This window comes from Schistocerca gregaria, chromosome 2 (assembly GCF_023897955.1).
Source record: "Schistocerca gregaria isolate iqSchGreg1 chromosome 2, iqSchGreg1.2, whole genome shotgun sequence".
In the NCBI taxonomy this organism is placed as follows: domain Eukaryota; kingdom Metazoa; phylum Arthropoda; class Insecta; order Orthoptera; family Acrididae; genus Schistocerca; species Schistocerca gregaria.
Window position 1 is genome coordinate 237,817,388 of NC_064921.1, and position 26,763 is coordinate 237,844,150.

The 26,763-nt window shown below is 45.6% G+C and overlaps 1 protein-coding gene across 1 annotated transcript in view; it reads right to left on the reverse strand.

Moving 5' to 3' along the window:
- LOC126336767 (suppressor of lurcher protein 1-like) overlaps positions 1 to 26,763 on the reverse strand; it is a 4,187,167-nt gene that overhangs the window by 1,537,783 nt on the left and 2,622,621 nt on the right. The window contains exon 8 of the mRNA XM_050000778.1: positions 3,994 to 4,211. Within this exon, the coding sequence (XP_049856735.1) occupies positions 3,994 to 4,211 (218 nt within the window). The remainder of the gene's footprint in view (positions 1 to 3,993; positions 4,212 to 26,763) is intronic.

Genomic DNA, 26,763 nt, shown 5'->3' on the forward strand with positions numbered 1-26,763 from the left:
GTATCCCTTTTCTCCTTCTTCATTTACTGCCTTTTTATATTTTCTTTTATCATCAATTATATTCAACATATTTTGTGTTACACATGGTTTTCTGTTAGCCCTCGTCTTTAAACCCACTTGATCATATGCTGCCTTCAGTATTTCATCTCAAAGCTACCCATTCTTCTTCTAGTGTACTTCCTTCCCCTTTTCTTGTCAATTGTTCCCTAATGTTCTCTCTGAAACACTCTGCAACCTCTGGTTCTTTCAGTATGTCCAGGTCTCAACTGCTTAAATTACTACCGGCGGAATTAAAGCTGTGAGGACGGGGCGTGAGTCGTGCTTTGGCAGCTCAGTCGGTAGAGCGGTTGCCCGCGAAAGGCAAAGGTCCCGAGTTCGAGTCACGGTCGGGCACACAGTTTTAATGTGCATTGAAGTTTCATATCAGCGCACACTCCGCTGTAGAGTGAGAATTTCATTCCTCAAATTACTACCTTTCTGCAGTTTCTTCATTTGTAATCTAGAGTTCAAAAGCAACAAATTTTGGTCAGAGTTCACATCTACCCCTGAAAATGTCTTAAAATTTAAAATCTTGTTCCTAAAACTCTGTGTTACCATTATATAACCTATCTGGAACCTTCCAGTGTTTCCACGCATCTTTAAACAAGTGTCAGCTACGATTAGGTTAGCCGGCCGGAGTGGCTCAGCGGTTCTAGGCGCTTCAGAGTGGAACCGCGCGACCGCTACGGTCGCAGGTTCGAATCCTGCCTCGGGCATGGATGTGTGGGATGTCCTTAGAGTAGTTAGGTTTAAGTAGTTGTAAGTTCTAGGGGACTGATGACCTCTGATGTTAAGTTCGATAGTGCTCAGAGCCATTACGATTATGTTATGCTGTGTGCAGAATTCTACCATGCGGCTTCCTCCATCATTTCTTACTCGCAGTCCATATTCATCTACTACTTTTCCCTCTCTTCCTTTTCCTACCATGGAATTACAGTCCCCCATGAGTACTAAATTTTCGTCACCTTTCAGTATCTGAATAATTTCATTTATCGCAACATACATTTCTCAATCTCTTCGTCACCTACAGAGCTGGTTGTCATTTAAACTTGTACTACTGCGGTAGGCGTGGGCTTCGTGTGTGTCTTGGTTACAATAATGAGTTCACTATGCTGTTCATAGTAGCTTATCTGTGTTCCTATTTTTTTTATTAATTATTAAACAAACTCTAGCAATGTTCCTATTTGATTTTGTATTTATAACACTGTATTCACCTGACCAGAAGTCTTGTTGCGCCTGCCGCCGCACTTCACCAGTTCCCAAAATTATCTTTCCCTTTTTAAAGGTCGATGACTTTCTCCGCTCAGGGACTGCGTGTTGTGTTGTCTTCAACATAATTTCCTCCTCATCCGGTAAGCAGGTCGCCCAATGTGGCGTCGAACGTGATAAGACTTGCACCGAGGCGGCCGGACCTGCCTCGTAAGGGGCCTTCCGGCCAATGACGCCAAACGCTCATTTCCATTTCCATAGCACAGAATATCGCTATCAAGTCCGTATCTAACACCCCACCGAGCGAGGTGGCGCAGTGGTTAGCACACTAGACTCGCATTCGGGAGGACGACGGTTCAATCCCGTGTCCGGCCATCCTGACTTAGGTTTTCCGTGATTTCCCTAAATCGTTTCAGGCAAATGCCGGGATGGTTCCTTTGAAAGGGCACGGCCGATTTCCTTCCCAATCCTTCCCTAACCCGAGCTTGCGCTCCGTCTCTAATGACCTCGTTGTCGACGGGACGTTAACCACTAACCACCACCACCATCTAACACCCCGACTAGTTATGCAAAACATAATGCTGGTAGCCATTTAAATAAAAACAAACTTGTGCGTAACTTCAACGATTTTGTAGTTTCACTGAGTCGTTGTAAGTTGGCTGCCTATTACCATCCAGAATGCTGGAAGTGAACAAACGGTTACAGCAGTTTCTGATAGTTGCACTGGACGAACTGACTTGGCGAGTTTGCAAGATGGAGCGCTAGATGCCACTAGGAGCGGCAAAAGTGTGGGACAGAACGTAACAAATATTATATGATAACACATATTAGATATAATATACAACATGCTTACCATAATGAAAAAAATGCAGCAAATGTTCAGTGCCCGCTTAGACGTAAGAGAGGTTCAGGCAGCCCTTATTTTGTCAGGTTAGGTAAGTAAAGAATTATAAATAAATCTATTGTACATCGTCCAAAACCAGTAGCGAGCAAGTATTCTTACGTTAGGACACTGGGAGTGCATTTACAGAAGTAAAGTAAAGTCTGGCACAGATGGCTGGGAAACCCTGAAGGGCAGGTTCAGCCATCTGACTTCTAAAGATGTTTTCTGTCCTTCGCGTCCAACCATGTGGATCATCATCAACAGTGTCGCAAGCCCTCACTTCATGAGACACTGCGGACAGATCTCAAATTTAATCCACGCCAAGTCGGGTGATCAGGGACTTAAAGCCACTATCGCTTCGGTCTGTAGTGGCATGAAGGCAAAAGGAAAAGAACCAACAATACACGGGGTGTGTGGACTAGTCGCGCCCGTCTGTGCCTAACTTCGGTTATGTGACAATAACCAATGTATCCACCGCAGCGGACTACTGATGCCCTCCCAGAAGGCGATTAGCTTCTCATTGTGTCTCCCTCCCTCTCCTCCGTTCCCACTCGTCACAGAGACAATACACGTGTACTAGGGATGGCGGCGTCTGTGAAACAATCGGTTTTCCGTTACATCGTTTTTCTTCGAAGCCAATTTAAACTACTAAACCGTAGTGAAAACACTGACAACGATCAGTTCCTGGAATTACAGAGCTTCTTTTTTTATTCTTAATATTCCTCTAATAAGCGTAGAAATACAATAAAGATTGAAAAATTTGACTTTCTCAGCTTCAAGATACATAGAATCAAAATATTAAATTAAAGCAGCAATTAAAAGAAAACTAGTCCTTCCGCGATTCGCTGTTTTTCTCGATAAGTGATAAGTGGCTGAATACTGCAAAAAATCACCGGCATTCTCTATTAAGTTTAATGCTTTGTATGCTGCTTGTAAGTCATGTTGTAATCGGGGACCATTCCACTAATTGGGCATTACGCATAATCAGTACTAAACGGCGAAAACAAGGTTGAAGGGCTCAATTTTTCGAGGTAGTTTTTTTTTTTTTTCAAAGGCTACAAGTAGATAATTGCAGATTACGTAGAAACAGGCAGCAGATAAGCCGCTTTCTGTTTTCATTGTATACTATGAATGAATTGCTGTTATGTTTTTAATATATTATTTATTACTGTTACCACGATTTCCTACCTTTTTTTATTATTACACAGAAATGGCAGACAAATCCTTAACGTTCTAAAGAAAATGAAGCATTTGCACTTCACTGCTACATCACCTTGTAAAAATATTTCCAGACTACGATTGATGCCATTCTGCAATACAAAGGATGTCCGGCGACGACAACGAGAAACTACCGAACAGATCAGGTGGGGGTTTTCTTGTACTCTACACTTAGACACGTACCTTAAGCCACGACACACGTAAAATTGGTAATTATTGTCTCAACAATGTTGTAGGCATTGTCAAAAAATATCGCTGATGGATTTTCTCATTTTCTATAATTAAGAAATATTTCGAATAAAAGCGCAATTTATGAATAAAAATTACTCCTTCTCTTAAAAAATGTTTATTTGAAAACAAAAAAATTGTGGTATGGTTATTTGATTTTTTTTACTCGGTTATCAGTACAAAATAAAAGAAACACCTGTTAACACATACCGAAAATATTGGTTACTCAGAGGTTAAAATACCGGTATCGGTTTTAACTGGACGGGTTTCCCAACCCTCATATGTACTTATATTTTAGTATTCTTCCTCATTCGCTTAACATCGTGGACGGTAAAAACGCGACAGACACTCTTTTCTTGGCGTGCTATCGCTGTTGATTAGAGAAGCGGAAGTCTGGTAGTACAGTGTGGGCTCACCTGCGTCTACGGTGTTGTAGTCGGAGTCGTTCTGGAAGTGGTAGGAGGCGCGGAAGCCCTGCCCGGGCCACCGGGAGCGAGCCACCAGCTCCACGAAGAGGCTGCGGCCTGTGGACAGCACCTCCAGCTGGGAGACCTCGTCGCACAGCACCGCGATGGCCGCCGACAAGGGGCTCGGACCGTCAAACACCGACAGCCGGTCCTGGCTCTCCAGGCAGCTGGAACACCACGTACAGCACTCAGCAGCGTGCAAGAGAAGTAGCTGGCGGACAAAACTTCGAGGACAGACGGCTCATCACAGAGCATGAGTGTGTTCACTAAGAAAGGCTGCACACTGACAAACACAGACAGCAGGTCCAATCACCACAGGCAGCAACCAGTTTTCAGATCGCCTCGACACATTCAGTGAAAACAATTTCTACCATGGGCATCAAATTTTATTTGAAGTGAATGCAAGAGCTGTAAGTTCTTAGAACAAAAGGAAAGGGAAGTGTAAACTGGCTGGGATGATAGCAAAATCTTAATGGGGAGGGGGGGGGGCACTGAAACTCATGGGAGTACTTTCTTAGGCTAAGATCAGATCCAATCATCCTACATTGACTGCAATTAAGCTTAATGGAAAGTTCACACAGTGATGTGAAAATATCACAAGATTCTCATAACAGTATAGTGAAAAATAATGTTAGTATGTCACAAGATTCACGTAAATGCACAGTAAAAAATAATATTAATATATTGGATCAGAATATCATAGGATTAAAAAACAAAGTAGATGAGCTTCTTGTTTGTATAGAAGATTTAGAAATTGAGGTTGGAATAGATGTACTATGCCTGTCTGAACATCGTATAGTCACAGGTATGGAAATGGTAAATGTAGGTTGATATAAGCTTTCAGCACATGTAAGTAGAGACACCAGGGAGAGAGGAGGAGTTGCCATATATGTTAAAATGAGTCATAGTGTCAAAAATTAGGAAACTGAAAAATTTTGTGTTGCGCAACACATAGAAGTATGTGCATGTGAGCATAAACTAAATAAAGGCACTTTTATAAGAAGCATGTGCATGTGACCTTGAACTAAATAAAGGAACTTTTATAACTGTAGCTATCTATATGTCCCCATTTGGAAATTTTCAGCTATTTTTGACAAACTAGGATTCTTCGTTGCGCTACCTGTCAGACAAAGCAAAGCAAATTATTGTTTGTGGGGATCTCAACGTAGGTTTTCTGAAAGAGTCATATAGAAAGATTGACGTTGAAGTATTACTTGGTTATTTCAATTTGGCAATCAGTTATTGATTTTCCTACTCGGGTGGTACAGGAAAGCAGCACACTGATAGATAACGTTTTCATGGACCCAGATAAATTTAATGAATTAAAAATTTTTCCTGTTAAGAATGGTCTGTGTGATCATGAAGCACAGCTGGTTACAGTGTATGAATAGCTCCATACAGTAATGCAAAACAATCCTCAAAAATAGTGTGTTCCATTAATGATTCAACACTTCAAACTTTTAGGGAAAGCTTGCAACAGTTAGACTGGCATGATGTGTACAGGGAATTTAGAATTTAACCTATTTCATGATACCTTTGTGAGTATATTTGAAAACAGTTTCCCTAAGAAAACAGTGAAATATAATTGTAAGAAACCATGTAAAAAGCCATGGCTTGTTAAAGGGATAATAATATCTTATAAACAGAAAAGGGAAATGTATCTTATATCTAGGAGGAGTACTGATCCCAAAACAATGAAACATTATAAAAACTACTGCACTGTATTAAGATAAGTTTTTAAAAAGTCCAGAAATATAAGCATTGTGTCTGAGATTAGCACTTTTGATAATAAAATTAAAACAATTTGCAATATTGCGAAAAGGGAAACCGGGCAATCGAGAGCACAGGAAGACTGTATTTCTATCAAACACAATGAAAAGATTGTTAGCGAGAAGTCAGAAGTAGAAAACAGTTTTAATAATCATTTTTTTAAGTGTTGTAGAGAAAATAGGTTCCAGCTGTAGCTCACTGAAACAGGGAATTTTTCCAGATAGACTGAATTATGTTATTGTTAAACCATTGTATAAAAAAGGGATAGATCTCATGCTAACAACTACTGCACAATCTCACTTCTGACAGCTTTATCCAAAATTCTTGAAAAACTAATGCATTCAAGAGTAGCATCACATATTTGTAAAAATGAAGTGCTAACAAAATGTCAGTTTTTTTTTTCAGTAAGGCTTTTCAACAGAAAATTCTATATATACTTTCATGATCAAATATTAAATGCAATGAATAACCGAACATCACCCATGGGATATTTTGTGATCTATCAAAGGCTTTTGATTGTGTGAATCATGACATTCTTCTAGATAAACTTAAGTATTGTGGTTTAATTCGTACTTAACTGGAAGAACGTAGAAGTTTGAAATTAACAGCACAGATAGTCTACAAAAACTAGCAGAGTCCTCTAAGTAGGGAGGTATCCAGAATGGTGTCCCACAGGGTTCAGTCTTGGGTCCCTTATTGTTCTTAATGTATATTAACGATTTGCCACTCAGTATTTATGAAGATGCAAAGTTAGTTCTTGTTTCCGATGACACAAGTATAGTTATCACACAAAGGAAGCAAGAATCAGCTGAAGAAATTGCAAATAATGTCCTTCAGAAAATTATTAAGTGGTTCTATGCAAATGGACTCTCACTAAACTTTGAGAAAAAACTGTTTGTACAATTCTGTATAGTAAATGGCATAACACCATTGATAAATATAGACTATGAACGGCAGTCTATTGCTAAGGTAGCACACTCAAAATTTCTGGGTGTGTGCATTGAGGAGAAATTGAATTGGAAGAAACACATCGATGACCTGCTGAAACAGTTAGGTTCAGCTAGTAATGCTATTAGGGTTATTGAAAATTTTGGTGACAAACGTATCAGTAAATTAGCCTACTATGTCTATTTTCAGTCATTGCTTTCATATGGCATGATTATTGTTGTGGTCTTCAGCCCTGAGACTGGTTTGACGCAGTTCTCCATGCTACTCTATCCTTTGCAAGCTTCTTCATCTCCCAGTAATTACTGCAACCTACATCCTTCTGAATCTGCTTAGTGTATTCATCTCTTGGTCTCCCTCTACGATTTTTACCCTCAACGCTGTCCTCCAATAATAAATTGGTGATCCCTTGATGCATCAGAACATGTCCTACCATCCGATTCCTTCTTCTAGTCAAGTTTTGCCACAAACTTCTCCCCAATCCTATTCAACACTTCCTCATTAGTTATGTGATCTACCCATCTAATCTTCAGCATTCTTCTGTAGCACCACATTCCGAAAGCTTCTACTCTCTTCTTGTCCAAACTATTGATCGTCCATGTTTCACTTCCATACATGGCTACACTCCATACAAATACTTTCAGAAATGACTTCCTGACACTTAAATCTATACTCGATGTCAACAAATTTCTCTTCTTCTGAAACGCTTTCCTTCCCATTGCCAGTCTACAATTTATATCCACTCTACTTCGACCATCATCAGTTATTTTGCTACCCAAATAGCAAAACTCCTTTACTACTTTAAGTGTCTCATTTTCTAAACTAATTCCCTCAGCATCACCCGACTTAATTCGACTACATTCCATTATCCTCGTTTTGATTTTGTTGATGGTCATCTTATATCCTCCTTTCAAGACCCTGTCCATTCCGTTCAACTGTTCTTCCAAGTCCTTTTCTATCTCTGACAGAATCAGAATGTCATCGGCGAACCTCAAAGTTTTTAATACTTCTCCATGGATTTTGATACCTACTCCGAATTTTTCTTTTGTTTCGTTTACTGATTGCTCAATATACAGATTGAATAACATCGTGGACAGACTACAACCCTGTCTTACTCCCTTCCCAAGCACTGCTTCGCTTTCATGCCCCTCGACTCTTATAACTGCCATCTGGTTTCTGTACAAATTGTAAATAGCATTTCGTTCCCTGTATTTTACCCCTGCCACCTTCAGAATTTGAGAGAGTGTATTTCAGTCAAAATTGTCAAAAGCTTTCTCTAAGTCTACAAATGCTAGAAACTTAGGTTTGCCCTTCCTTAATCTAGCTTCTGAGATAAGTCGTAGGGTCAGTATTGCCTCACATGTTTCAATATTTCTACGGAATCCAAACTGATCTTCGCCAAGGTCGGCTTCTACTAGTTTTTCCATTCGTCTGTAAAGAATTCGCGTTAGTGTTTTGCAGCTGTGACTTATTAAACCGATAGTTCGGTAATTTTCACATCTGTCAACACCTGCTTTCTTTGGAATCGGAACTATTATATATTTTTTGATGTCTGAGGGTATTTCGCCTGTTTCATACATCTTGCTCACCAGATGGTAGAGTTTTGTCTGGACTGGCTCTCCCAAGGCCATCAGTAGTTCCAATGGAATGTTGTCTACTCCAGGGGCCTTCTTTCGACTCAGGTCTTTCAGTGCTCTGTCAAACTCTTCACGCAGTATCGCATCTCCCATTTCATCTTCCTCTACATCCTCTTCCATTTCCATAATATTGTCCTCAAGTACATCGCCATTGTATAGACCCTCTATATACTCCATCCACCTTTCTGCTTTTCCTTCTTTGCGTAGAGCTGGGTTTCAATCTGAGCTCTTGATGTTCATACAAGCGGTTCTCTTATCTCCAAAGGTCTCTTTAATTATCCTGTGGGCAGTATCTATCTATTTTACTCCTAGTGTGATAAGCCTCTATATCCTTACATTTGTCCTCTAGCCATCTTAGCCATTTTGCACTTCCTGTCGATCTCATTTCTGAGACGTTTGTATTCCTGTTTGCCTGCTTCATTTACTGCATTTTTATATTTTCTCCTTTCATCAATTAAATTCAGTATTTCTTCTGTTACCCAAGGATTTCTACTGGCCCTCGTCTTTTTACCTACTTCATCCTCTGCTGCCTTCACTACTTCATCCCTCAGTGCTACCCATTCTTCTTCTACTGTATTTATTTCCCCCATTCCTGTCAATTGTTCCCTTATGCTCTCTCTGAAACTCTGTACAACCTCTGGTTCTTTCAGTTTATCCAGGTCCCATCTCCTTAAATTCCCACCTTTTTTTTCAGTTTCTTCAGTTTTAATCTGACCAATATATTGTGGTCAGAATCCACATCTGCCTCTGGAAATATTTTACAATTTAAAACATGGTTCCTAAATCTCTGTCTTACCATTATATAATCTATCTGAAACCTGGCAGTATCTCCAGGCTTCTTCCATGTATACAGACTTCTTTTATGATTCTTGATCCAAGTGTTAGCTATGATTAAGTTGTGCTCTGTGCAAAATTCTACCAGGCGGCTTCCTCTTTCATTTCTTAGCCCCACTCCATATTCACCTACTACGTTTCATTCTCTCCCTTTTCCTACTACAGAAATCCAGTCACCCATGACTATCAAATATTCGTCACCCTTCACTCTCTGAATAATTTCATTTATTTCATCATACATTTCTTCAATTTCTTCGTCATCTACAGAGCTAGTTGTGATATAAACTTGTACTACTGTAGTAGGTGTGGGCTTGGTATCTATCTTGGCCACAATAATGCGTTCACTATGTTGTTTGTAGTAGCTTACCCGCATTCCTATTTTCCTATTCATTATTAAACCAAATCCTGCATTACCGCTATTTGATTTTGTGTTTATAAGCCTGTAGTCACCTGACAAGAAGTCTTGTTCCTTCTGCCACCGAACTTCAGTAATTCCCACTATATCTAACTTTAACCTATCCATTTCCCTTTTTAAATTTTCTAACCTACCTGCCCAATTAAGGGATCTGACATTCCACGCTCCGTTCTGTAGAACACCAGTTTTCTTTCTCTTGCTAACGACATCCTCCTGAGTAGTCTCCGCCCGGATATCCGAATGGGGGACTATTTTACCTCCGGAATATTTTACCCAAGAGGACGCCATCATCATTTAATCATACAGTAAAGCTGATTGCCCTCGGGAAAAATTCGCGCCGTAGTTTCCCCTTGCTTTCAGCCGTTCGCAGTACCAGTACAGCTAGGCCGTTTTTGGTTATTGTTACAAGACCAGATCAGTCAATCATCCAGACTGTTGCCCTTGCAATTACTGAAAAGGCTGCTGCCCCTCTTCAGGAACCACGCGTTTCTCTGGCCCTTCAACAGATACCCCTCCGTTGTGGTTGCACCTACGGTACGGCTGTCTGTATCGCTGAGGCACGCAAGTCTCCCCACCAACGGCAAGGTCCATGGTTTATGGGGGGATGGCATCATATATTGGGGCAATTTGTCATTACCAGAGAAAGTATTCATTGTACAAAAGCGTATAATCTGAATAATAGGTGCAGCCCATCCAACATCACGTTGCAGACATTTATTTAAGGAACTCGGGGTATTCAGTACTTTCGCAAAACACATATTTACTTATGAAATTTATCATTAATAACCCATACCAGTTCAAAAATAACAGCGAAGTGCATAGCTACAACACTAGAAGAAAGGATGATATTCACTATTCTGAATTAAATCTCACTTTGGCACGGAAAGGCGTGAATTACGCTGCCACAAAAATCTTTGGTTATTTGCCAAATAGTATTAAAAGTCTGACAGATAGCCAACAAACATTTAAAAGCAAATTAAAAGAATTTCTAAGCGCAACTCCATCTACTCAATAGATAAATTCTTAGATATGAAGTAGTAAATGTAAAAAAAATAATTAATTAATTATTTTGTGTAAAGAAAACTTATGGTAAAGTGACACGTTCCACATCATTACGAAATGTCGTATTCTTGACCTATGGAACAAGGATTAATGATTGTATGTATGTATGTAGACCACTGCAAGCCATGAAGTAATGCTTTTACTCCTTGCTTCTGATCACTAAATACTTTTATTTCAGTTACAGTGAACAATGCGGTAATTTCATAAGACTAGAAGGAATGAAGTGTGAACACATGCCGGCAAGGACCATGCAATAATACACTCCTGGAAATTGAAATAAGAACACCGTGACTTCATTGTCCCAGGAAGAGGAAACTTTATTGACACATTCCTGGGGTCAGATACATCACATGATCACACTGACAGAACCACAGGCATATAGACACAGGCAACAGAGCATGCACAATGTCGGAACTAGTACAGTGTACATCCACCTTTCGCAGCAATGCAGGCTGCTATTCTCCCATGGAGACGATCGTAGAGATGCTGGATGTAGTCCTGTGGAACGGGCTTGCCATGCCATTTCCACCTGGAGCCTCAGTTGGACCAGAGTTCGTGCTGGACGTGCAGACCGCGTGAGACGAAATTTCATCCAGTCCCAAACATGCTCAATTGGGGGACAGATCCAGAGATCTTGCTGGCCAGGGTAGTTGACTTACACCTTCTAGAGCACGTTGGGTGGCAAGGGATACATGCGGACGTGCATTTTCCTGTTGGAACAGCAAGTTCCCTTGCCGGTCTAGGAATGGTAGAACGATGGGTTCGATGACGGTTTGGATGTACCGTGCACTATTCAGTGTCCCCTCGACGATCACCAGAGGTGTACGGCCAGTGTAGGAGATCGCTCCCCACACCATGATGCCGGGTGTTGGCCCTGTGTGCCTCGGTCGTATGCAGACCTGATTGTGGCGTTCACCTGCACGGCGCCAAACACGCATACGACCATCATTGGCACCAAGGCTGAAGCGACTCTCATCGCTGAAGACGACACGTCTCCATTCGTCCCTCCATTCACGCCTGTCGTGACACCACTGGGGGCGGGCTGCACGATGTTGGGGCGTGAGCGGAAGACGGCCTAACGGTGTGCGGGACCGTAGCCCAGCTTCATGGAGTCGGTTGCGAATGGTCCTCGCCGATACGCCAGGAGGAACAGTGCCCCAAATTTGCTGGGAAGTGGCGGTGCGGTCCCCTACGGCACTGCGTAGGATCCTACGCTCTTGGTGTGCATCCGTGCGTCGCTGCGGTCCGGTCCCAGGTCGACGGGCACGTGCACCTTCCGCCGACCACTGGTGACAACATCGATGTACTGTGGAGACCTCACGCCCCACGTGTTGAGCAATTCGGCGGTACGTCCACCCGGCCTCCCGCATGCCCACTATACGCCCTCGCTCAAAGTCCGTCAACTGCATATACGGTTCACGTCCACGCTGTTGCGGCATGCTACCAGTGTTAAAGACTGCGATGGAGCACCGTATGCCACGGCAAACTGGCTGACACTGACGGCGGCGGTGCACAAATGCTGCGCAGCTAGCGCCATTCGACGGCCAACACCGCGGTTCCTGGTGTGTCCGCTGTGCCGTGCGTGTGATCATTGCTTGTACAGCCCTCTCGCAGCGTCCGGAGCAAGTATGGTTCTTCTTTCCATTTCCAGGAGTGTACATACGTCTAAGTAAGATGAGTGTATGTAAGAAAATCTGAAGTTTTTAATTATAAGGGGCGATCAAAAACTTTCCCTTTCAGGACGTTGCTGCAGAGTATATGCAACGATACTGACTCTGATGTGGATATGTAAACACACACTTAAAGGCCAGGGAGTATTGTGCCATTCGTGTCTTTCCAACGTATGTGCAGTAAAAGCAGCAACATAAAATATGGCAACTTTCTTATCAAGTGCGGCCAAACAGGACCACCGTGCTTCTATTCTTTTCTTGGCTGCATAAGAACGAGAACTGAGAGACATTCATCAAAGAACAAACGTGTAAGGGGCATCATGTCTGGCGAAAGCCACCGTTGGAGAATGGTGCGCCAAATTTCGTGCTGGTCGCGATTCGACAGAAAACGTCGGTCTGTCAGGCAGGCCAGCCTCATTCAGGTGGGAGACACTCGAGCAGCCGCCCTGTAGACCTCCTCTCCTCCTGCAGGACTATCACGCCTTCGACCCCTAAAATATGGCCTTGAATGGTCGACGATTTCTGTTGGAGAAGGATATGAGCAGGTATTTACAGGTTTCTTCACGCAGCAGTACCCGGTGTTTTACCAAGCGGGTATCTTCAGACTATTGCGTCGGTGGGATAATAGCCTCACTGTCACAGCATACCATTTCGGACCATCGCCCATTATAGTTCATCTGTGTGTTGACTTCATAAAAGTGTACAAATGAAGTGACACAATTGAGACACTTTACAGGTCTCGTATAGATCACTGTGTCCAAGGAAATTCAAGGCCAAATATTTCATTTAGCATATTAAAAAATCCTCCTCATAATATCAGGCCATTTATGACTGTTCAAGATTATACAAGTCTTTGAGAGAACAAGACATAAAATGTTTCCGTCCAGCGAGCTGTTCAGCTATCAATGGTCTGTGTCTAGTTTAATTGGCTTTGGACTCTCACTAAAGACATCATGGTCGTTGGTTGGTTGGTTTGTGGGATTAAAGGGACCAGACTACTATGGTCATCGGTCCCTTGTTCCATAAAAACTAAAACCACCTGAAGAGAATAAAAAACGAACAACAGGAAAGACAGCAGATGAAACAGGACATGAAATACTCTGACAGAGACCAGACAAAACAAATTAAAACCCACAGTGTGACGGTGGTTGGCCGACCGTAGAGAAAAAGAGGAAAAGCCAACCACCAAGGACACTTTAAAAACTCAGTTTAAAATCAGAGGCTAAAAGCCAGAATCAACACTAAAAGACTCAGATTAAAGCATAAAAAACCCCTGCCCGAATAAAACACAAAACCAAGTCCACCATGGCAGAGTCATCTGATAAAAGAGCAGAGAGCGTGTCAGGCATTGCAAAAGTCTGCCTGAGCACGGTTAAAAGGGCGCACTCCGACAGAATATGGACCACCGTCAAGGACACCCCACAACGACAAAGAGGGGGATCCTCACGACACAGTAAATAACTGTGCGTGAGTCGGGTGTGGCCAATGCGGAGCCGACAAAGAACGACTGAGTCTCTGCGGTTGGCTCGCATGGATGACCGCCACACAGTCATCGTGTCCTTGACGGCACGGAGTTTGTTAGGGGTGGTCAGACCGCGCCATTCAGCATCCCAAAACGAGAGAACTTTGCGGCGTAAGACTGCCCGCAAATCAGACGCCAGGAGGCCAATCTCCAGAGATGGCGCACTGGTGGCCTCTTTCGCCAGGCGGTCAACAGTTTAATTGGCGGGTATACCAACATGGCCTGGGGTCCAAACAAAGACCACAGACCTGCCGCTACGGGCGAGAGTATGCAGGGACACTTGGATAGCCATCACCAGACGAGAACGAGGGAAACACTGGTCGAGAGCTCGTAAACCGCTCAGGGAATCGCTACAGTTAACGAAGGACTCACCTGAGCAGGAGCGGATATACTCTAGGGCACGAAAGATGGCGACCAGCTCAGCAGTGTAAACACTGCAGCCAGCCGGCAACGAACGTTGTTCAGAATGGTCCCCTAGAGTTAGTGCATAACCGACTAGACCAGCAACCATCGAACCGTCGGTGTAGACAACGCCAGAGCACTGATACGTGGCCAGGATGGAATAAAAGCGGCGTCGAAAGGCCTCCGGAGGGACTGAGTCCTTCGGGCCATGTGCCACGTCAAGCCGAAGGCAAGGGCGAGGCACACACTACGGGGGTGTACGCAGAGGGGCCCGAAAAGGAGGTGGAACAGGGAAACACCCAAGCCAGGAAAGAAGCTGTTTGACACGTACGGCAATCGGACAACTCAACCGGGGCCGACGTTCTGGCAGATGAACGACTGACTGCGAGAAGAGGACACGATAATTTGGATGCCCGGGCAAGCTAAAAACATGGGCAGCATAAGCAGCCAGTAACTGTTGGCGTCGTAACCGCAGTGGCGGGACACCTGCCTCCACAAGTATGCTGTCCACAGGGCTGGTTCGGAAAGCACCAGTGGCAAGACGTATCCCGCTGTGGAGGATTGGGTCCAGCACCCACAACGCAGATGGGGATGCTGAGCCATAAGCCAGACTCCCGTAGTCCAGGCGGGACTGGATTAACGCCTGGTAAAGCCGCGGGAGAGTAGATCGGTCGGCGCCCCACCTGGTGTGGCTCAGGCATCGCATAGCATTTAGATGCCGCCAACACCCCTGTTTAAGCTGCCGAATAAGAGGCAGCCAAGTCTACCGGGCATCAAAAACCATGCCCAAACACCTATGTGACTCCACCACTTTAAGAAGCTCGTCGTCAAGATAAAGCCGCGGCTCCGGGTGAACACTGCGTCGCCGGCAGAAATGTATAACGCAGGTCTTGGCTGCGGAAAACTGAAAACCATGCGCTACTGCCCAAGACTGCGTCTTGCGGATTGCGCCCTGTAGCCGACGTTCAGCAGCTGCAATGCCAATAGAGCTGTAGCAAAGGCAGAAGTCGTCAGCATACAGGGAAGCGGAGACAGTATTTCCCACGGCCGCAGCGAGCCCGTTAATAGCTATTATAAACATACACACACTGAGAACAGAACCCTGTGGCACACCGTTCTCCTGGACTTGGGAGGAACTATATGAGGCCGCGACGTGCACGCGGAAGGTACGATACGACAGAAAATTGCGGATATAGATCGGCAGAGGGCCCCGAAGACCCCATCCATGAAGCGTAGAAAGGATGTGATGACGCCATGTCGTATCATACGCCTTCCGCATGTCGAAAAAGACAGCAACCAGATGCAGACGGCGGGCAAGGGCAGTACGGATGGCCGACTCCAGGCTCACCAGATTGTCGGCGGCGGAGCGGCCTTTACGGAACCCACCCTGAGACGGAGCCTGAAGGCCTCGAGACTCCAGTACCCAATTCAAGCGCCGGATCACCATCCGTTAAAGCAACTTGCAAAGAACGTTGGTGAGGCTAATGGGACGGTAGCTGTCCACCTCCAAAGGGTTCGTCCCTGGTTTCAGAATGGGGACAACAAGACTTTCCCGCCAGTGCGACGGAAACTCACCCTCGACCCAAATGCGGTTGTAAAGATCGAGGAGGCGTCGCTGGCAGTCCACTGAAAGGTGTTTCAGCATCTGAGAGTGGATGCTATCTGGCCCAGGAGCGGTATCAGGACAAGCGGCGAGGGCACTTCGAAATTCCCACTCACTGAATGGAACATTGTACAATTCAGGATGGTGAGTGCGAAAAGAAAGACTCCGACGTTCTATCTGCTCCTTAATGGAGCGGAAGCCCAAGGGGTAGTTGGCAGAAGCGGAAGTCATAGCAAAGTGCTCTGCCAAGCGGTTTGCAATGACGTCGGAGTCAGTACAAACTGCTCCATTCAGTGAGAGCGCAGGGACACTGACAGGGGTCCGATAGCCATAGAGGCGGCGAATCTTGGCCCAGACCTGCGGTGGAGTGACATGGAGGCCAATGGTGGACACATACCGCTCCCAGCACTCCTGCTTGCGTTGGCGGATAATGCAGCGGGCTCGCGCACGCAGCCGTTTGAAAGCGATAAGGTGGTCGATTGAGGGATGCCGCTTGTGACGCTGGAGAGCCCGCCGGCGAGCTTTAATCGCTTCAGCGATCTCAGGCGACCACCAAGGCACAGTCCGCCGCCGAAGGGACCCAGAAGAACGGGGAATGGCAGATTCGGCGGCAGTAACGATGCCGGTGGTGACCGATTGAACCACTGCATCAATGGCATCGTTAGAGAGAGGCTCAACAGCGGCAGTGGAGGAGAACAAGTCCCAGTCAGCCTGATTCATAGCCCATCTGCTAGGGCGCCCAGAAGACTGACGCTGTGGCAGTGACAGAAAGATCGGAAAGTGGTCACTACCACACAGGTCATCATGCACTCTCCATTGGACAGACGGTAAGAGGCTAGGGCTACAGATGGAAAGGTCAATGGCGGAGTATGTGCCATGCGCCACACTGAAGTGTGTGAAGGCACCATCATTTAAGATCGAGAGATCGAGCTGCGCCAATAAATGCTCAACGATGGCGCCTCGACCTGTTGCCACTGACCCACCCCACAGATGGTTATGGGCGTTAAAGTCGCCCAGTAACAGGAAAGGTGGAGGCAATTGAGCTATCAGAGCAGCCAGGACATGCTACGCGACATCACCATCCGGTGGAAGGTAAAGACTGCAGACGGTAACAGCCTGTGGCGTCCACACTCGAACAGCGACAGCCTCTAAAGGGGTGTGGAGAGGTACAGACTCGCTGTGAAGAGAGTTCAGGACATAGATGCAGACGCCACCAGACACCCTTTCATAAGCTGCCCGGTTTTTATAATAACCCCGATAGCCACGGAGGGCGGGGGTTCGCATTGCCGGAAACCAAGTTTCCTGCAGAGAAATGCAGAGGAAAGGGTGAAGGCTGATAAGTTGGCGGAGCTCAGCTAGATGGTGGAAGAAACCGCTGCAGTTCCACTGGAGGATGGTGTTGTCCATGGCTGAGAAAGGCTTGACGGGACTGGGAAGGGAGATTACGCCGCTGGGTCACCTGCTGCCTCCGATTTAGCACCTGTGATAGTGCTTTCCATGGCGTCTGATGGACCGGCGAGATCGAGGTCCTCAGTGGACGCCAGAATCTCCACCGCATCCTCAGATGCAGAGCTGGAAGGTTGCGGTGGGATGGCTGCCACCGCGAGTTCCTTGGGCTGAGAGCTCTTCTTGAGTTTCTCACGCCGTTCCTTGGGTCGCACCGGCTGGGAGGGCATCACCGATTCAGTCTCCGGGACGGAGGAGGATCGTGAAGCCCTACGACCAGCTGATTGCGGGCACTTACGCCATTGTCGGTCGTCAGGCTTCTCGCTGGCGGAAACCTGGGAAGGGAGGGACCCAAGGGACCCTTTGCGAGCGTGAGAAGCCGAAGAAGTTGGACACTTCTCCGGCTTAGAAGTGGGGACGGATGTCCCCGATGGGTGGAATGGTGTTGCTTCTGAGGTAGGTGGCGCAGGTGCAACCCGGTGGGTAGAGCCCCCCCCCCCCTCCCCCCGGCTAGGGGGCAGGAGGAGTTTTACTACTCGTCGATCCGGCCACAATTGGAGAAACAGACGGGGCTAGCACAGGTGTTGTAGCAGCAGTGTAGGAAGATGTCATTCTCACAGGATGGAGTCGGTCGTATTTCCTCTTGGCCTCAGTATAGGTTAGTCAGTCCAGGGTCTTGTATTCCATGATTTTACGCTCTTTCTGGAAAATTCGGCAGTCTGGCGAGCAAGGTGAATGGTGCTCCCCGCAGTTGACACAGATGGGAGGTAGGGCACATGGAGTATTGGGATGTGATGGGCGTCCGCAATCTCGACATGTGAGGCTGGAAGTGCAGCGAGAAGACATATGGCTGAACTTCCAGCACTTAAAGCACCGCATCGGGGGAGGGATATAGGGCTTAACGTCACATCGGTAGACCATCACCTTGACTTTTTCCGGTAATGTATCCCCTTCGAAGGCCAAGATGAAGGCACCGGTAGCAATCTGATTTTCCTTCGGACCCCGATGAACGCGCCGGACGAAATGTACACCTTGGCGCTCTAAATTGGCGCGCAGCTCTTCATCAGACTGCAAAAGAAGATCCCTATGGTAAATAACTCCCTGAACCATATTTAAACTCTTATGGGGTGTGATAGTAACGGCAACTTGTCACAGGCGAGTAACCGTCGTGACTGGGCAGAGGATGCCGTTTGTATCAGGACTGACCCAGAGCGCATTTTTGACAAGCCCTCCACCTCCTCAAACTTGTCCTCTAAACGATCGACGAAGGACTGAGGCTTTGTGGAGAGAAAAGACTCCCCATCAACCCTCGTACAAACTAAGAAGAGGGGCGAATAACTGCTACTGCCATCCTGAGACTTACGTTCCTCCCACGGTGTGGCCAGGGAGGGAAACGTTTTCGGATCGTATTTCTGAGCGTTAAACTGAGCCCGAGAACGCTTAGAGACTGCTGGCGGCTGGCCACCAGCGAGAGACGATGTACCACGCTTCATTGCGTGTCATCCGCCCTGATGCCACCTACTCCGACCAAGGGCCCTCCCCACGGGCGCCACCCAGCCACGGCAAGAGCCACCTGGGAGGATGGCCGTTGCCGGGAGTCCCGATACCCCAGGAGGATAGGCATCTACTCCTTGGCGTGGGGAGTTAACGGCGCAGGCATCAGTAGAGCGATCCCTGTGTCGTCAGGGGGCTACAACCAACAGGGTACATGGCGGCACCACCACAGCGGACTGGCTACCGTGCTGGATGTTAGGTAACATGTGGTCCATGGTCGCCGTCGGTGCAGAAAGAGGCACTGCACAGTGCAAGGTGTTATCTGCACGCAGAAAAAGTCATGCCCAAGAGATGGAGAGCGGACGGACTGCAGTTCAACGGTGTATAAGCTGGCGAAAGGTCTGATCGCAAGATGGACACAATGCACCAAGTAAGGCGCCCTTCCCCAATCGGCTCGCTCTTCGGAAAATTTTGATAGATGGAGGTCAAACCCAACAGGGGACCATCATATAAGGCCGAAAAGTTTGAGACTCCTTTTAGTCGCCTCTTACGACAGGCAGGAATACCGCGGGCCTATTCTAACCCCCGAACCCGCAGGGGGCCATCATGGTCGTTTTCGCCTGTTAGAAATGATATGAGTGTTTGGGAGATTAAGACATAAATTGTTTCCGTTCAGCGACTACCTAGTCATAGATGAAATTTGTAATAAGCAGTCGTGCAGTGTTGCGTTAGCTAAAACTTGTGGCTCCCTGCAAGTTATAGCAAAATGTATGGAAAAGGATGGTAAAACGGGCTATTCGTGCTCTGTGTAACCTGCACCTAGCATTGGTAATAGCCACCGCGGGCAGGATGCTGTCGCCACAGAAGTGGTAGTAGAACTTTAGAATGAGCTATGTGACAGGAAGCAGCGCAGTAGTCCAACAAATGTGTCCCAGAACAGTGTTAATGACTCAAAATTTTAAACATGGCTGAACTGTTGAAAATCTTCACGGTAAATGATAACAGCCAAATAGTTGCAGTACAAAGATTTATTGATATCCTTGACTACGGTTTCGGTATTTCTAAATATCAGAAGCAAAAATACACCTGAACAGGAAGACACCTTCATTATCAAAAAAACTTAACACCGTAACTGAAAAAAATACTTATCACTTTAAGTAACCAAGAAAATCACAAGCACAAAAACCTTTAGTCACTTACTGAAATCACAGTCAGCAGTTGAGATACATAAAACAATTGTAGTTAAAATATCACATCCGTCTGTACAGCATAATTATGAAGAGATGTTCGATGCGAACACGGCATATTATCAGTACTTAGCCTATGAACTAGCGTAAAGAGGGAGTGGAAGCAGTAGGGCAGATAGTTTCACTGAGAGAGGGCACTTGTGGTATGCGCGAGAGACTCGAGCACATTAAAACATTGGGATACATACTCAAGCACCTCAAAATTTAAAAGGTTATGCTAATTCAAACCCTCTGTCTTAATAAAAAATATCAGAACCATTTAAAACACCTACACGAAGTGAATGAGGGTTGCAAAGTGGACCTGTTCGAGGAGTTAGAAATTTTCAAACAGCTATTTGGAAAAGATGGATTTATTCTTAACGAACAGGAGCGGATTGGAAACAAAAATTTTTTGGATAGTTTCAATCGCCTTCTTGCTCGAACGTAATGTAGTCTGGCTGACTAGTAGCTAGTTTTCTTGTCTGTTGATGCTGGTGAGACGCTCCTTTCCAGTCTTGTTGGGATTTTACGTATATTTGATGATTGTTGTTCCGGTATTTACTACAATTTTTTTTCTTTTTCGCTAGTATATATCCTAGTCTTTAATTTGCGTGACATTCTCGCGCAAAGCACTTGTGCCCTCTCTCGTTAGATGTGTTCTTAGCGCAAGCTTCACTTGCTTGACACTAGGACACAGGCAAACTGGTGTTCATATTTTCTGTTGTATGTAGGTGTTGTAAATGGTTCTGATATGTTTTTATTAAGTCAGAGGGTTTGAATTAGCACAACCTTTAAAATTTTGACGCGCATGAATATGTATCCCTGGGTTTTAATGTGCCCGAGTGTCTCGCGCACACCAGAAGTGCCCTCTCTCGATGAAACTGTATGCTCCAGTGCTTCCACACCCTCTTCTCGCTAGTTCACAGGCTGAGTACTGATACTATGCCGTGCTTGCATCGACCATCTCTTCATAATTATGCTGTACAGATGGATGTAATATTTTAATTTTAATTACTGACGACGCCTTCGGCACAACTGTTTTATGTGTCTCCACTGCTGGATTTGACTTTAGTAAGTAAGTAAAAGTTTTTGCGCTTGTAATACGTTGGTAATTTTCATGGCTACTTAAAGCTATAAGTGCTTTTTTCTTCTATCTCAGTTGTGGTGAAAAGTTTTTTTTTTTTTTTTTTTTTTTTTTTTTGCTAATGAAGATGCTAATGAAGATGTATATTTTTGCTTCTGATGAAGGTATATTTAGTTATTCCGAAACAGTGGTCAAGGATTTCAATAATCATTATCCTGCAACTGTTTGGCTGTTATCATTTACCGTGAAGTATTAATAACTTTAAACTTTTAGATGAAGGAATTAGGAGCCCTGCAATACTATCACAATGCTAGAGCCCTGTTAAATGCGTAGATGACAGGGCGCCGCCAGCTGCAGCCATTGATTCAAGATTGGGATGGGGCAGCAGTCTCTGGGCTAAGTCCACTCGGGGGGGACACCGTCCCCCAGCACAGCGGACTTGCTATTTACGCCAGCCGCCGTCAGACTTGTGCCGGAAGGAAAGTGTGACGTGCCCTCTATAAGATAGTCATCCGACAGCACTGCGGAGGGTGTGAAACACGTGTGTGGCGCCTTTTGATGAGCATTTGACGTCAGAGGGCTGATGCAACATGACGTCAGACCCTTGGTCTACTAACAGGCCGCCAGCTCGCTTCGCAGGTCTGACGTCAGTATCGTTGGGCATTGAATCAAGATTTCCGTCCACTCAGGGTCAACGACGTGGGATCCTGTAACGAACTTGTGACGTCATGCTAGTCGGCTTGTCCGCCACACTTCACGAATGCTCCTCTTCGTGAGCGGCTCATGGGAAATCAATATACTAATTGAAAAGGTGCCCACTAAAGATCTTAATTTTGTCATGTACTATTCACAGCTTCCATACATTTAAACGTACAGTGAAGAACTGTTAACTCGCGTGAAATAATTACTCGCTCCCCGCCGGGGTCGGCTACTGGCATTTAAAGACCTGTAGTGTCACGTGCTGGGACGTACACTACGTGATCAGAAGTATCCGGACGCCCACAGAAACATATGTTTTTCATATTAGGTGCACTGTGCTGCAGCCTATTGCCAGGTACTCCATACCAGCGACTTCAGTAGTCGTTAGACATCGTGAGAGAGCAGAATGGGGCGCTCCGCGGAGCTCACGGACTTGGTACGTGGTCAGGTGATTGGGTGTCACTTATATGTCTGTACGCGAGATTTACACACTCCTAAACATCCCTAGGTTCATTGTTTCCAATGTGATAGTGAAGTGATCTCATCTGCTGACTAACAGAGATCACCGACAGTTCAAGAGGGTCGTAATTGGTTATAGGTAGACATCTGTCCAGACCATCACACAGGAGTTCCAAGCAGCATCAGGATCCGCTGCAAGTACTAGTACAGTTAGGCGGGAGGTGAGAAAACTTGGATTTCATGGTCGGCCGGCTGCTCATAAGCCACAAATCACGCCGGTAAATACCAAACGACGCCTCGCTTAGTGTAAGGATCGTAAACATTGGACGACTGAACTGTAGAAAAACGTTGTGTGGATTTACGAATCACGGTACACAATGCGGCGATCCGATGGGAGGGTATGGGTATGGCGAATGGCCGGTGAACGTCATCTGTGAGCGTCTGTAGTGCCAACAGTAAAATTCGGAGTCGGTGTTGATATGTTGTGGTTGTGTTTATCATGGAGGGGGTGTGCACCCCGTGTCTTTTTGCTTGGCACTATGATACCAAAGGCCTACACTGATGTTTTAAGCACCCTCTTGCTTCGACTGTTGAAGAGCAATTCGGTGCTGATCATGGCATCTTTCAACACGATCAAGCACCTGTTCATAATGCACGGCCGTTAGTGGAGTGGTTACACGACAGTAACAGCCCTGTAATGGACTGCCCTGCACAGAGTCCTGACTAGAATCCAGTTTAACACCTTGGGGCGTTTTGGAATGCCGACTTCGTGCCACACCGCACCGACCAACATCGATACCTCTCCTCAAAGCAGCATTCCGTGTATAATGGACTGTCATTCCCCTAGAACCCTCCAGCAGCTGATTGAGCGTATGCCTGCGAGAGTGGAAGTTTTCGTCAAAGCTAAGGGTGGGTCAACTCCATATTGAATTCCAGCATTAACGATGGAGGGCGCCATGAACTTGTAAGTCATCTTCAGCAAAGTGTCCGAATCACAATTTGTATCCGCTTATCATGGGTAGATATTTACATCTGGTGGTCCTTTCTTATCCCTTGGAATCTGATAACCTCCTTTCTTCTTCCCACTCTGCAGGATTTCATTTTCAGTGCAGTCATACAAATGTCTTCCTCCCGCATGTTTTCTGATACTATTGTCTGTTTAGCAGTATTAGTAAGTAAGAAAGTTATGTATGGTGAACAGCTACCTTGAAATACATACGGATGACTGAAAATTCTCAAAGAATTTAAAATTCTGAAGTGCATTCAAAGGAACCAATGGACATAAATAAGGAAGTGGAGAGATAAAGCCACTAATGATGCCTAATACAAATAGATGAAATAAATTCAGTAGCATGCGATATTGAAAATTCGTTTCCAAAAGCGTGTTTAGTTAATCGTACATACATGTCAAATAGCACAAACTGTTATGACTGTGAATTACCATAACTCCGTAACAAGTGATTTAGTTGATCTAATAGGTAAGAAAATGTGATCAACTTGCTATTTTCTTAGAGCCCTGTCATCAGTGGGTAACAGACAATCCCTTTTAGTTATCTAATATTCCTATATGCATTCAGTCTTAAGATATAAAATTTTTTTGAGGACTTATATACTGCGATATGGAACATTGACACAGCCTCTGAACTATATGAAAGGGCCATTAAAATAATGCATTGCCAGACAAAAAATATGAAGATCGCAGGAGAGAGGAAATAAATGAAACTTCACGGGTTGAGAAAGTATGTGACACTATTTCAATGATTATAACATCGAGTTAAAATTACAAAGAAATCGGCAGTATGAGCACACGTATCAGTATGATGCTACGTTCACTCTGTCATCGACGCAAGAACTTAATCGCGTGGGAAAAATGTAATAAAACTGTTATATCATCTGAGCAATCTGGCAACAACTGTTGTATCTGGTCCTTCACATTACGGATACTGGCACTGGTACGGAGGTTGACATTCGATATCGTCACACACACATACTCTATGAGCATAGTTCTGTGGATATTGCTAACTACAGAAGTGCCTCAACATAATGCAGACAGTTCAGAGAGACAAGTGTCTGCATTAAAATACACTACTTGCCATTAAAATTGCTACACCAAGAAGAAATGCAGACGATAAACGGGTATTCAATGGAAAACATATTATACTAGAACTGACATGTGAAGTTCCGTGCATAGATCCTGAGAAATCAGTACCCAGAACAACCACTTCTGGCCGTAATAACGGCCTTGATACGCCTGGGCACTGAGTCAAACAGAGCTTGGATGGCGTGTACAGGTACAGCTGCCCATGTAGCTTCAACACGATACCACCGTTCATTAAGAGTAGTGACTGGTGTATTGTGACGAGCCAGTTGCTCGGCCACCATCGACCAGACGTTTTCAATAGGTGAGATATCTGGAGAATGTGCTGGCCATGGCAGCAGTCGAACAGGCCCGTACAGGACCTGCAACATGCGGTCGTGCGTTATCCAGCTGAAATGCAGGGTTCCGCAGGGATCGAATGAAGGGTAGAGCTACGAGTCATAACACATCTGAAATGTAACGTCCATTGTTCAAAGTGCCGTCAATGCGAACAAGAGGTGACAGAGACGTACAACCAATGGCACCCCATACCATCTCACCGGGTGATACGCCAGTAAGACGATGACGAATACACGCTTCCAATGAGCGTTCACCGCGATGTCGCCAAACACGGATGCGACTATCATGATGCGGTAAATAGAATCTCGATTCATCCAAAAAAAAATTACCTTTTGCCATTCGTGCACCCAGGTTCGTCGTTGAGTACATCATCGCAGGCGCTTGTGTCTGTGATGCAGCGTCAAGGGTAGCCGCAGCCATGGTCTCCGAGCTGATAGTACATGCTGCTGCAAACGTCATCAAACTGTTCGTGCAGATGATTGTTATCTTGTAAACGTTCCCATCTGTTGACGCAGGATAGAGCCGTAGATGCACGATCCGTTACATTCATGCGGATAAGATGCCTGTCATCTCGACTGCTCGTGATACGGCCGGCTGCGGTGGTCTCACGGTTAAGGCGCTCAGTCCGGAACCACGAGACTGCTACGGTCGCAGGTTCGAATCCTGCCTCGGGCATGGATGTGTGTGATGTCTTTAGGTTAGTTAGGTTTAAGTAGTTCTAAGTTCTAGGGGACTGATAACCACCGATGTTAAGTCCCATAGTGCTCAGAGCCATTTGAACCTTTTTTTTTTTTTTTTTTTTTTTTTTTGCTAGTGATACGAGGCTGTTGGGATCCAGCACGGCATTCGGTATTACCCTCCTGAAACCACCGATTCCATATTCTGCTAACGGTCATAGGATCTCGACCAACGCAAGCAGCGATGTCGCAATACGATAAACCGCAATCGCGATAGGCTACAATCCGACCTAGCCGGAAACGTGGTGGTACGAATTTCTCCTCCTTACACGAGGCATTACAACAACGTTTCACGATGCAACACCGGTCAATTGCTGTTTGTGTGTGAGAAATCGGTTGGAAACTTTGCTGATGTCAGCACGTTGTAGGTGTCGCCATCGCCGCCAACCTCGTGTGAATACTCTGAGAAGCTAATCATTTGCAAATCACAGCATCTTCTTCCTGTCGGTTATATTTCACGTCTGTAGCACGTCGTCTTCGTGGTATAGCAATTTTAATGGCCAGTAGTATAGTACCGCGATGCCGTCGCGTGAGGGTAACATCTGAAAGCGCAAAATGTACGTGACGTATAGTTGTGCCGTCAGAATTTTTCCAATCCTTAGCAACCGTCATACCCTATAGATCCTCACACCATGACGCTAGGAATAACACCTCTGTGCCTCTGAGGAACTTTTTAAAATGGGACGTCTTCTGAGGTCAGTAACACACTCGTTGACGATGGACATGTGGGGGTAGTGTCCGCCTCGATAACTGAATCGTCAGCGTGACGGACTGCCGTCCTAATGGGCCCGCGTTCGATTCCCGGCTGGGTCGGGGATTTTCTCCGCTCAAGGACTGTTGTGCTGCCTTCATCATCATTTCATCCCCAGCCGGCTCGCAGGTCGCCCAATGTGGCGTCGTGTGTAGTAAGACCGGAGCCAAGGCGGCTGGACCTGCCCCGTACGGAGCCTCCCGGCCAATGACGCCAAACGCTCGTTTCCATTTCTATGTGGGGCAGTGTAGTTCTGAGATTCATTGCTGAACTTAATGCGACTCCACCCACAAGGAGTCCGTGCTTCCCGACCATGGCACCACAGCCAATGGAGCCGTTTCCCTTTGTGCTGTTGATGGCGGCCTACGCATGGTGTGACAATTCTCTGTTCAGGCTGCTGCTAGTCGCCGAAGTGGTGCGAAGTGACACAGAACGCTGTAGGGAGTCCAACCTTTGTTTCGCCGATGTGGAGGGGTTACGGTATTGCTTGGTGCACAATGCTGTGATCCTAGAGTCAGTCAGACGT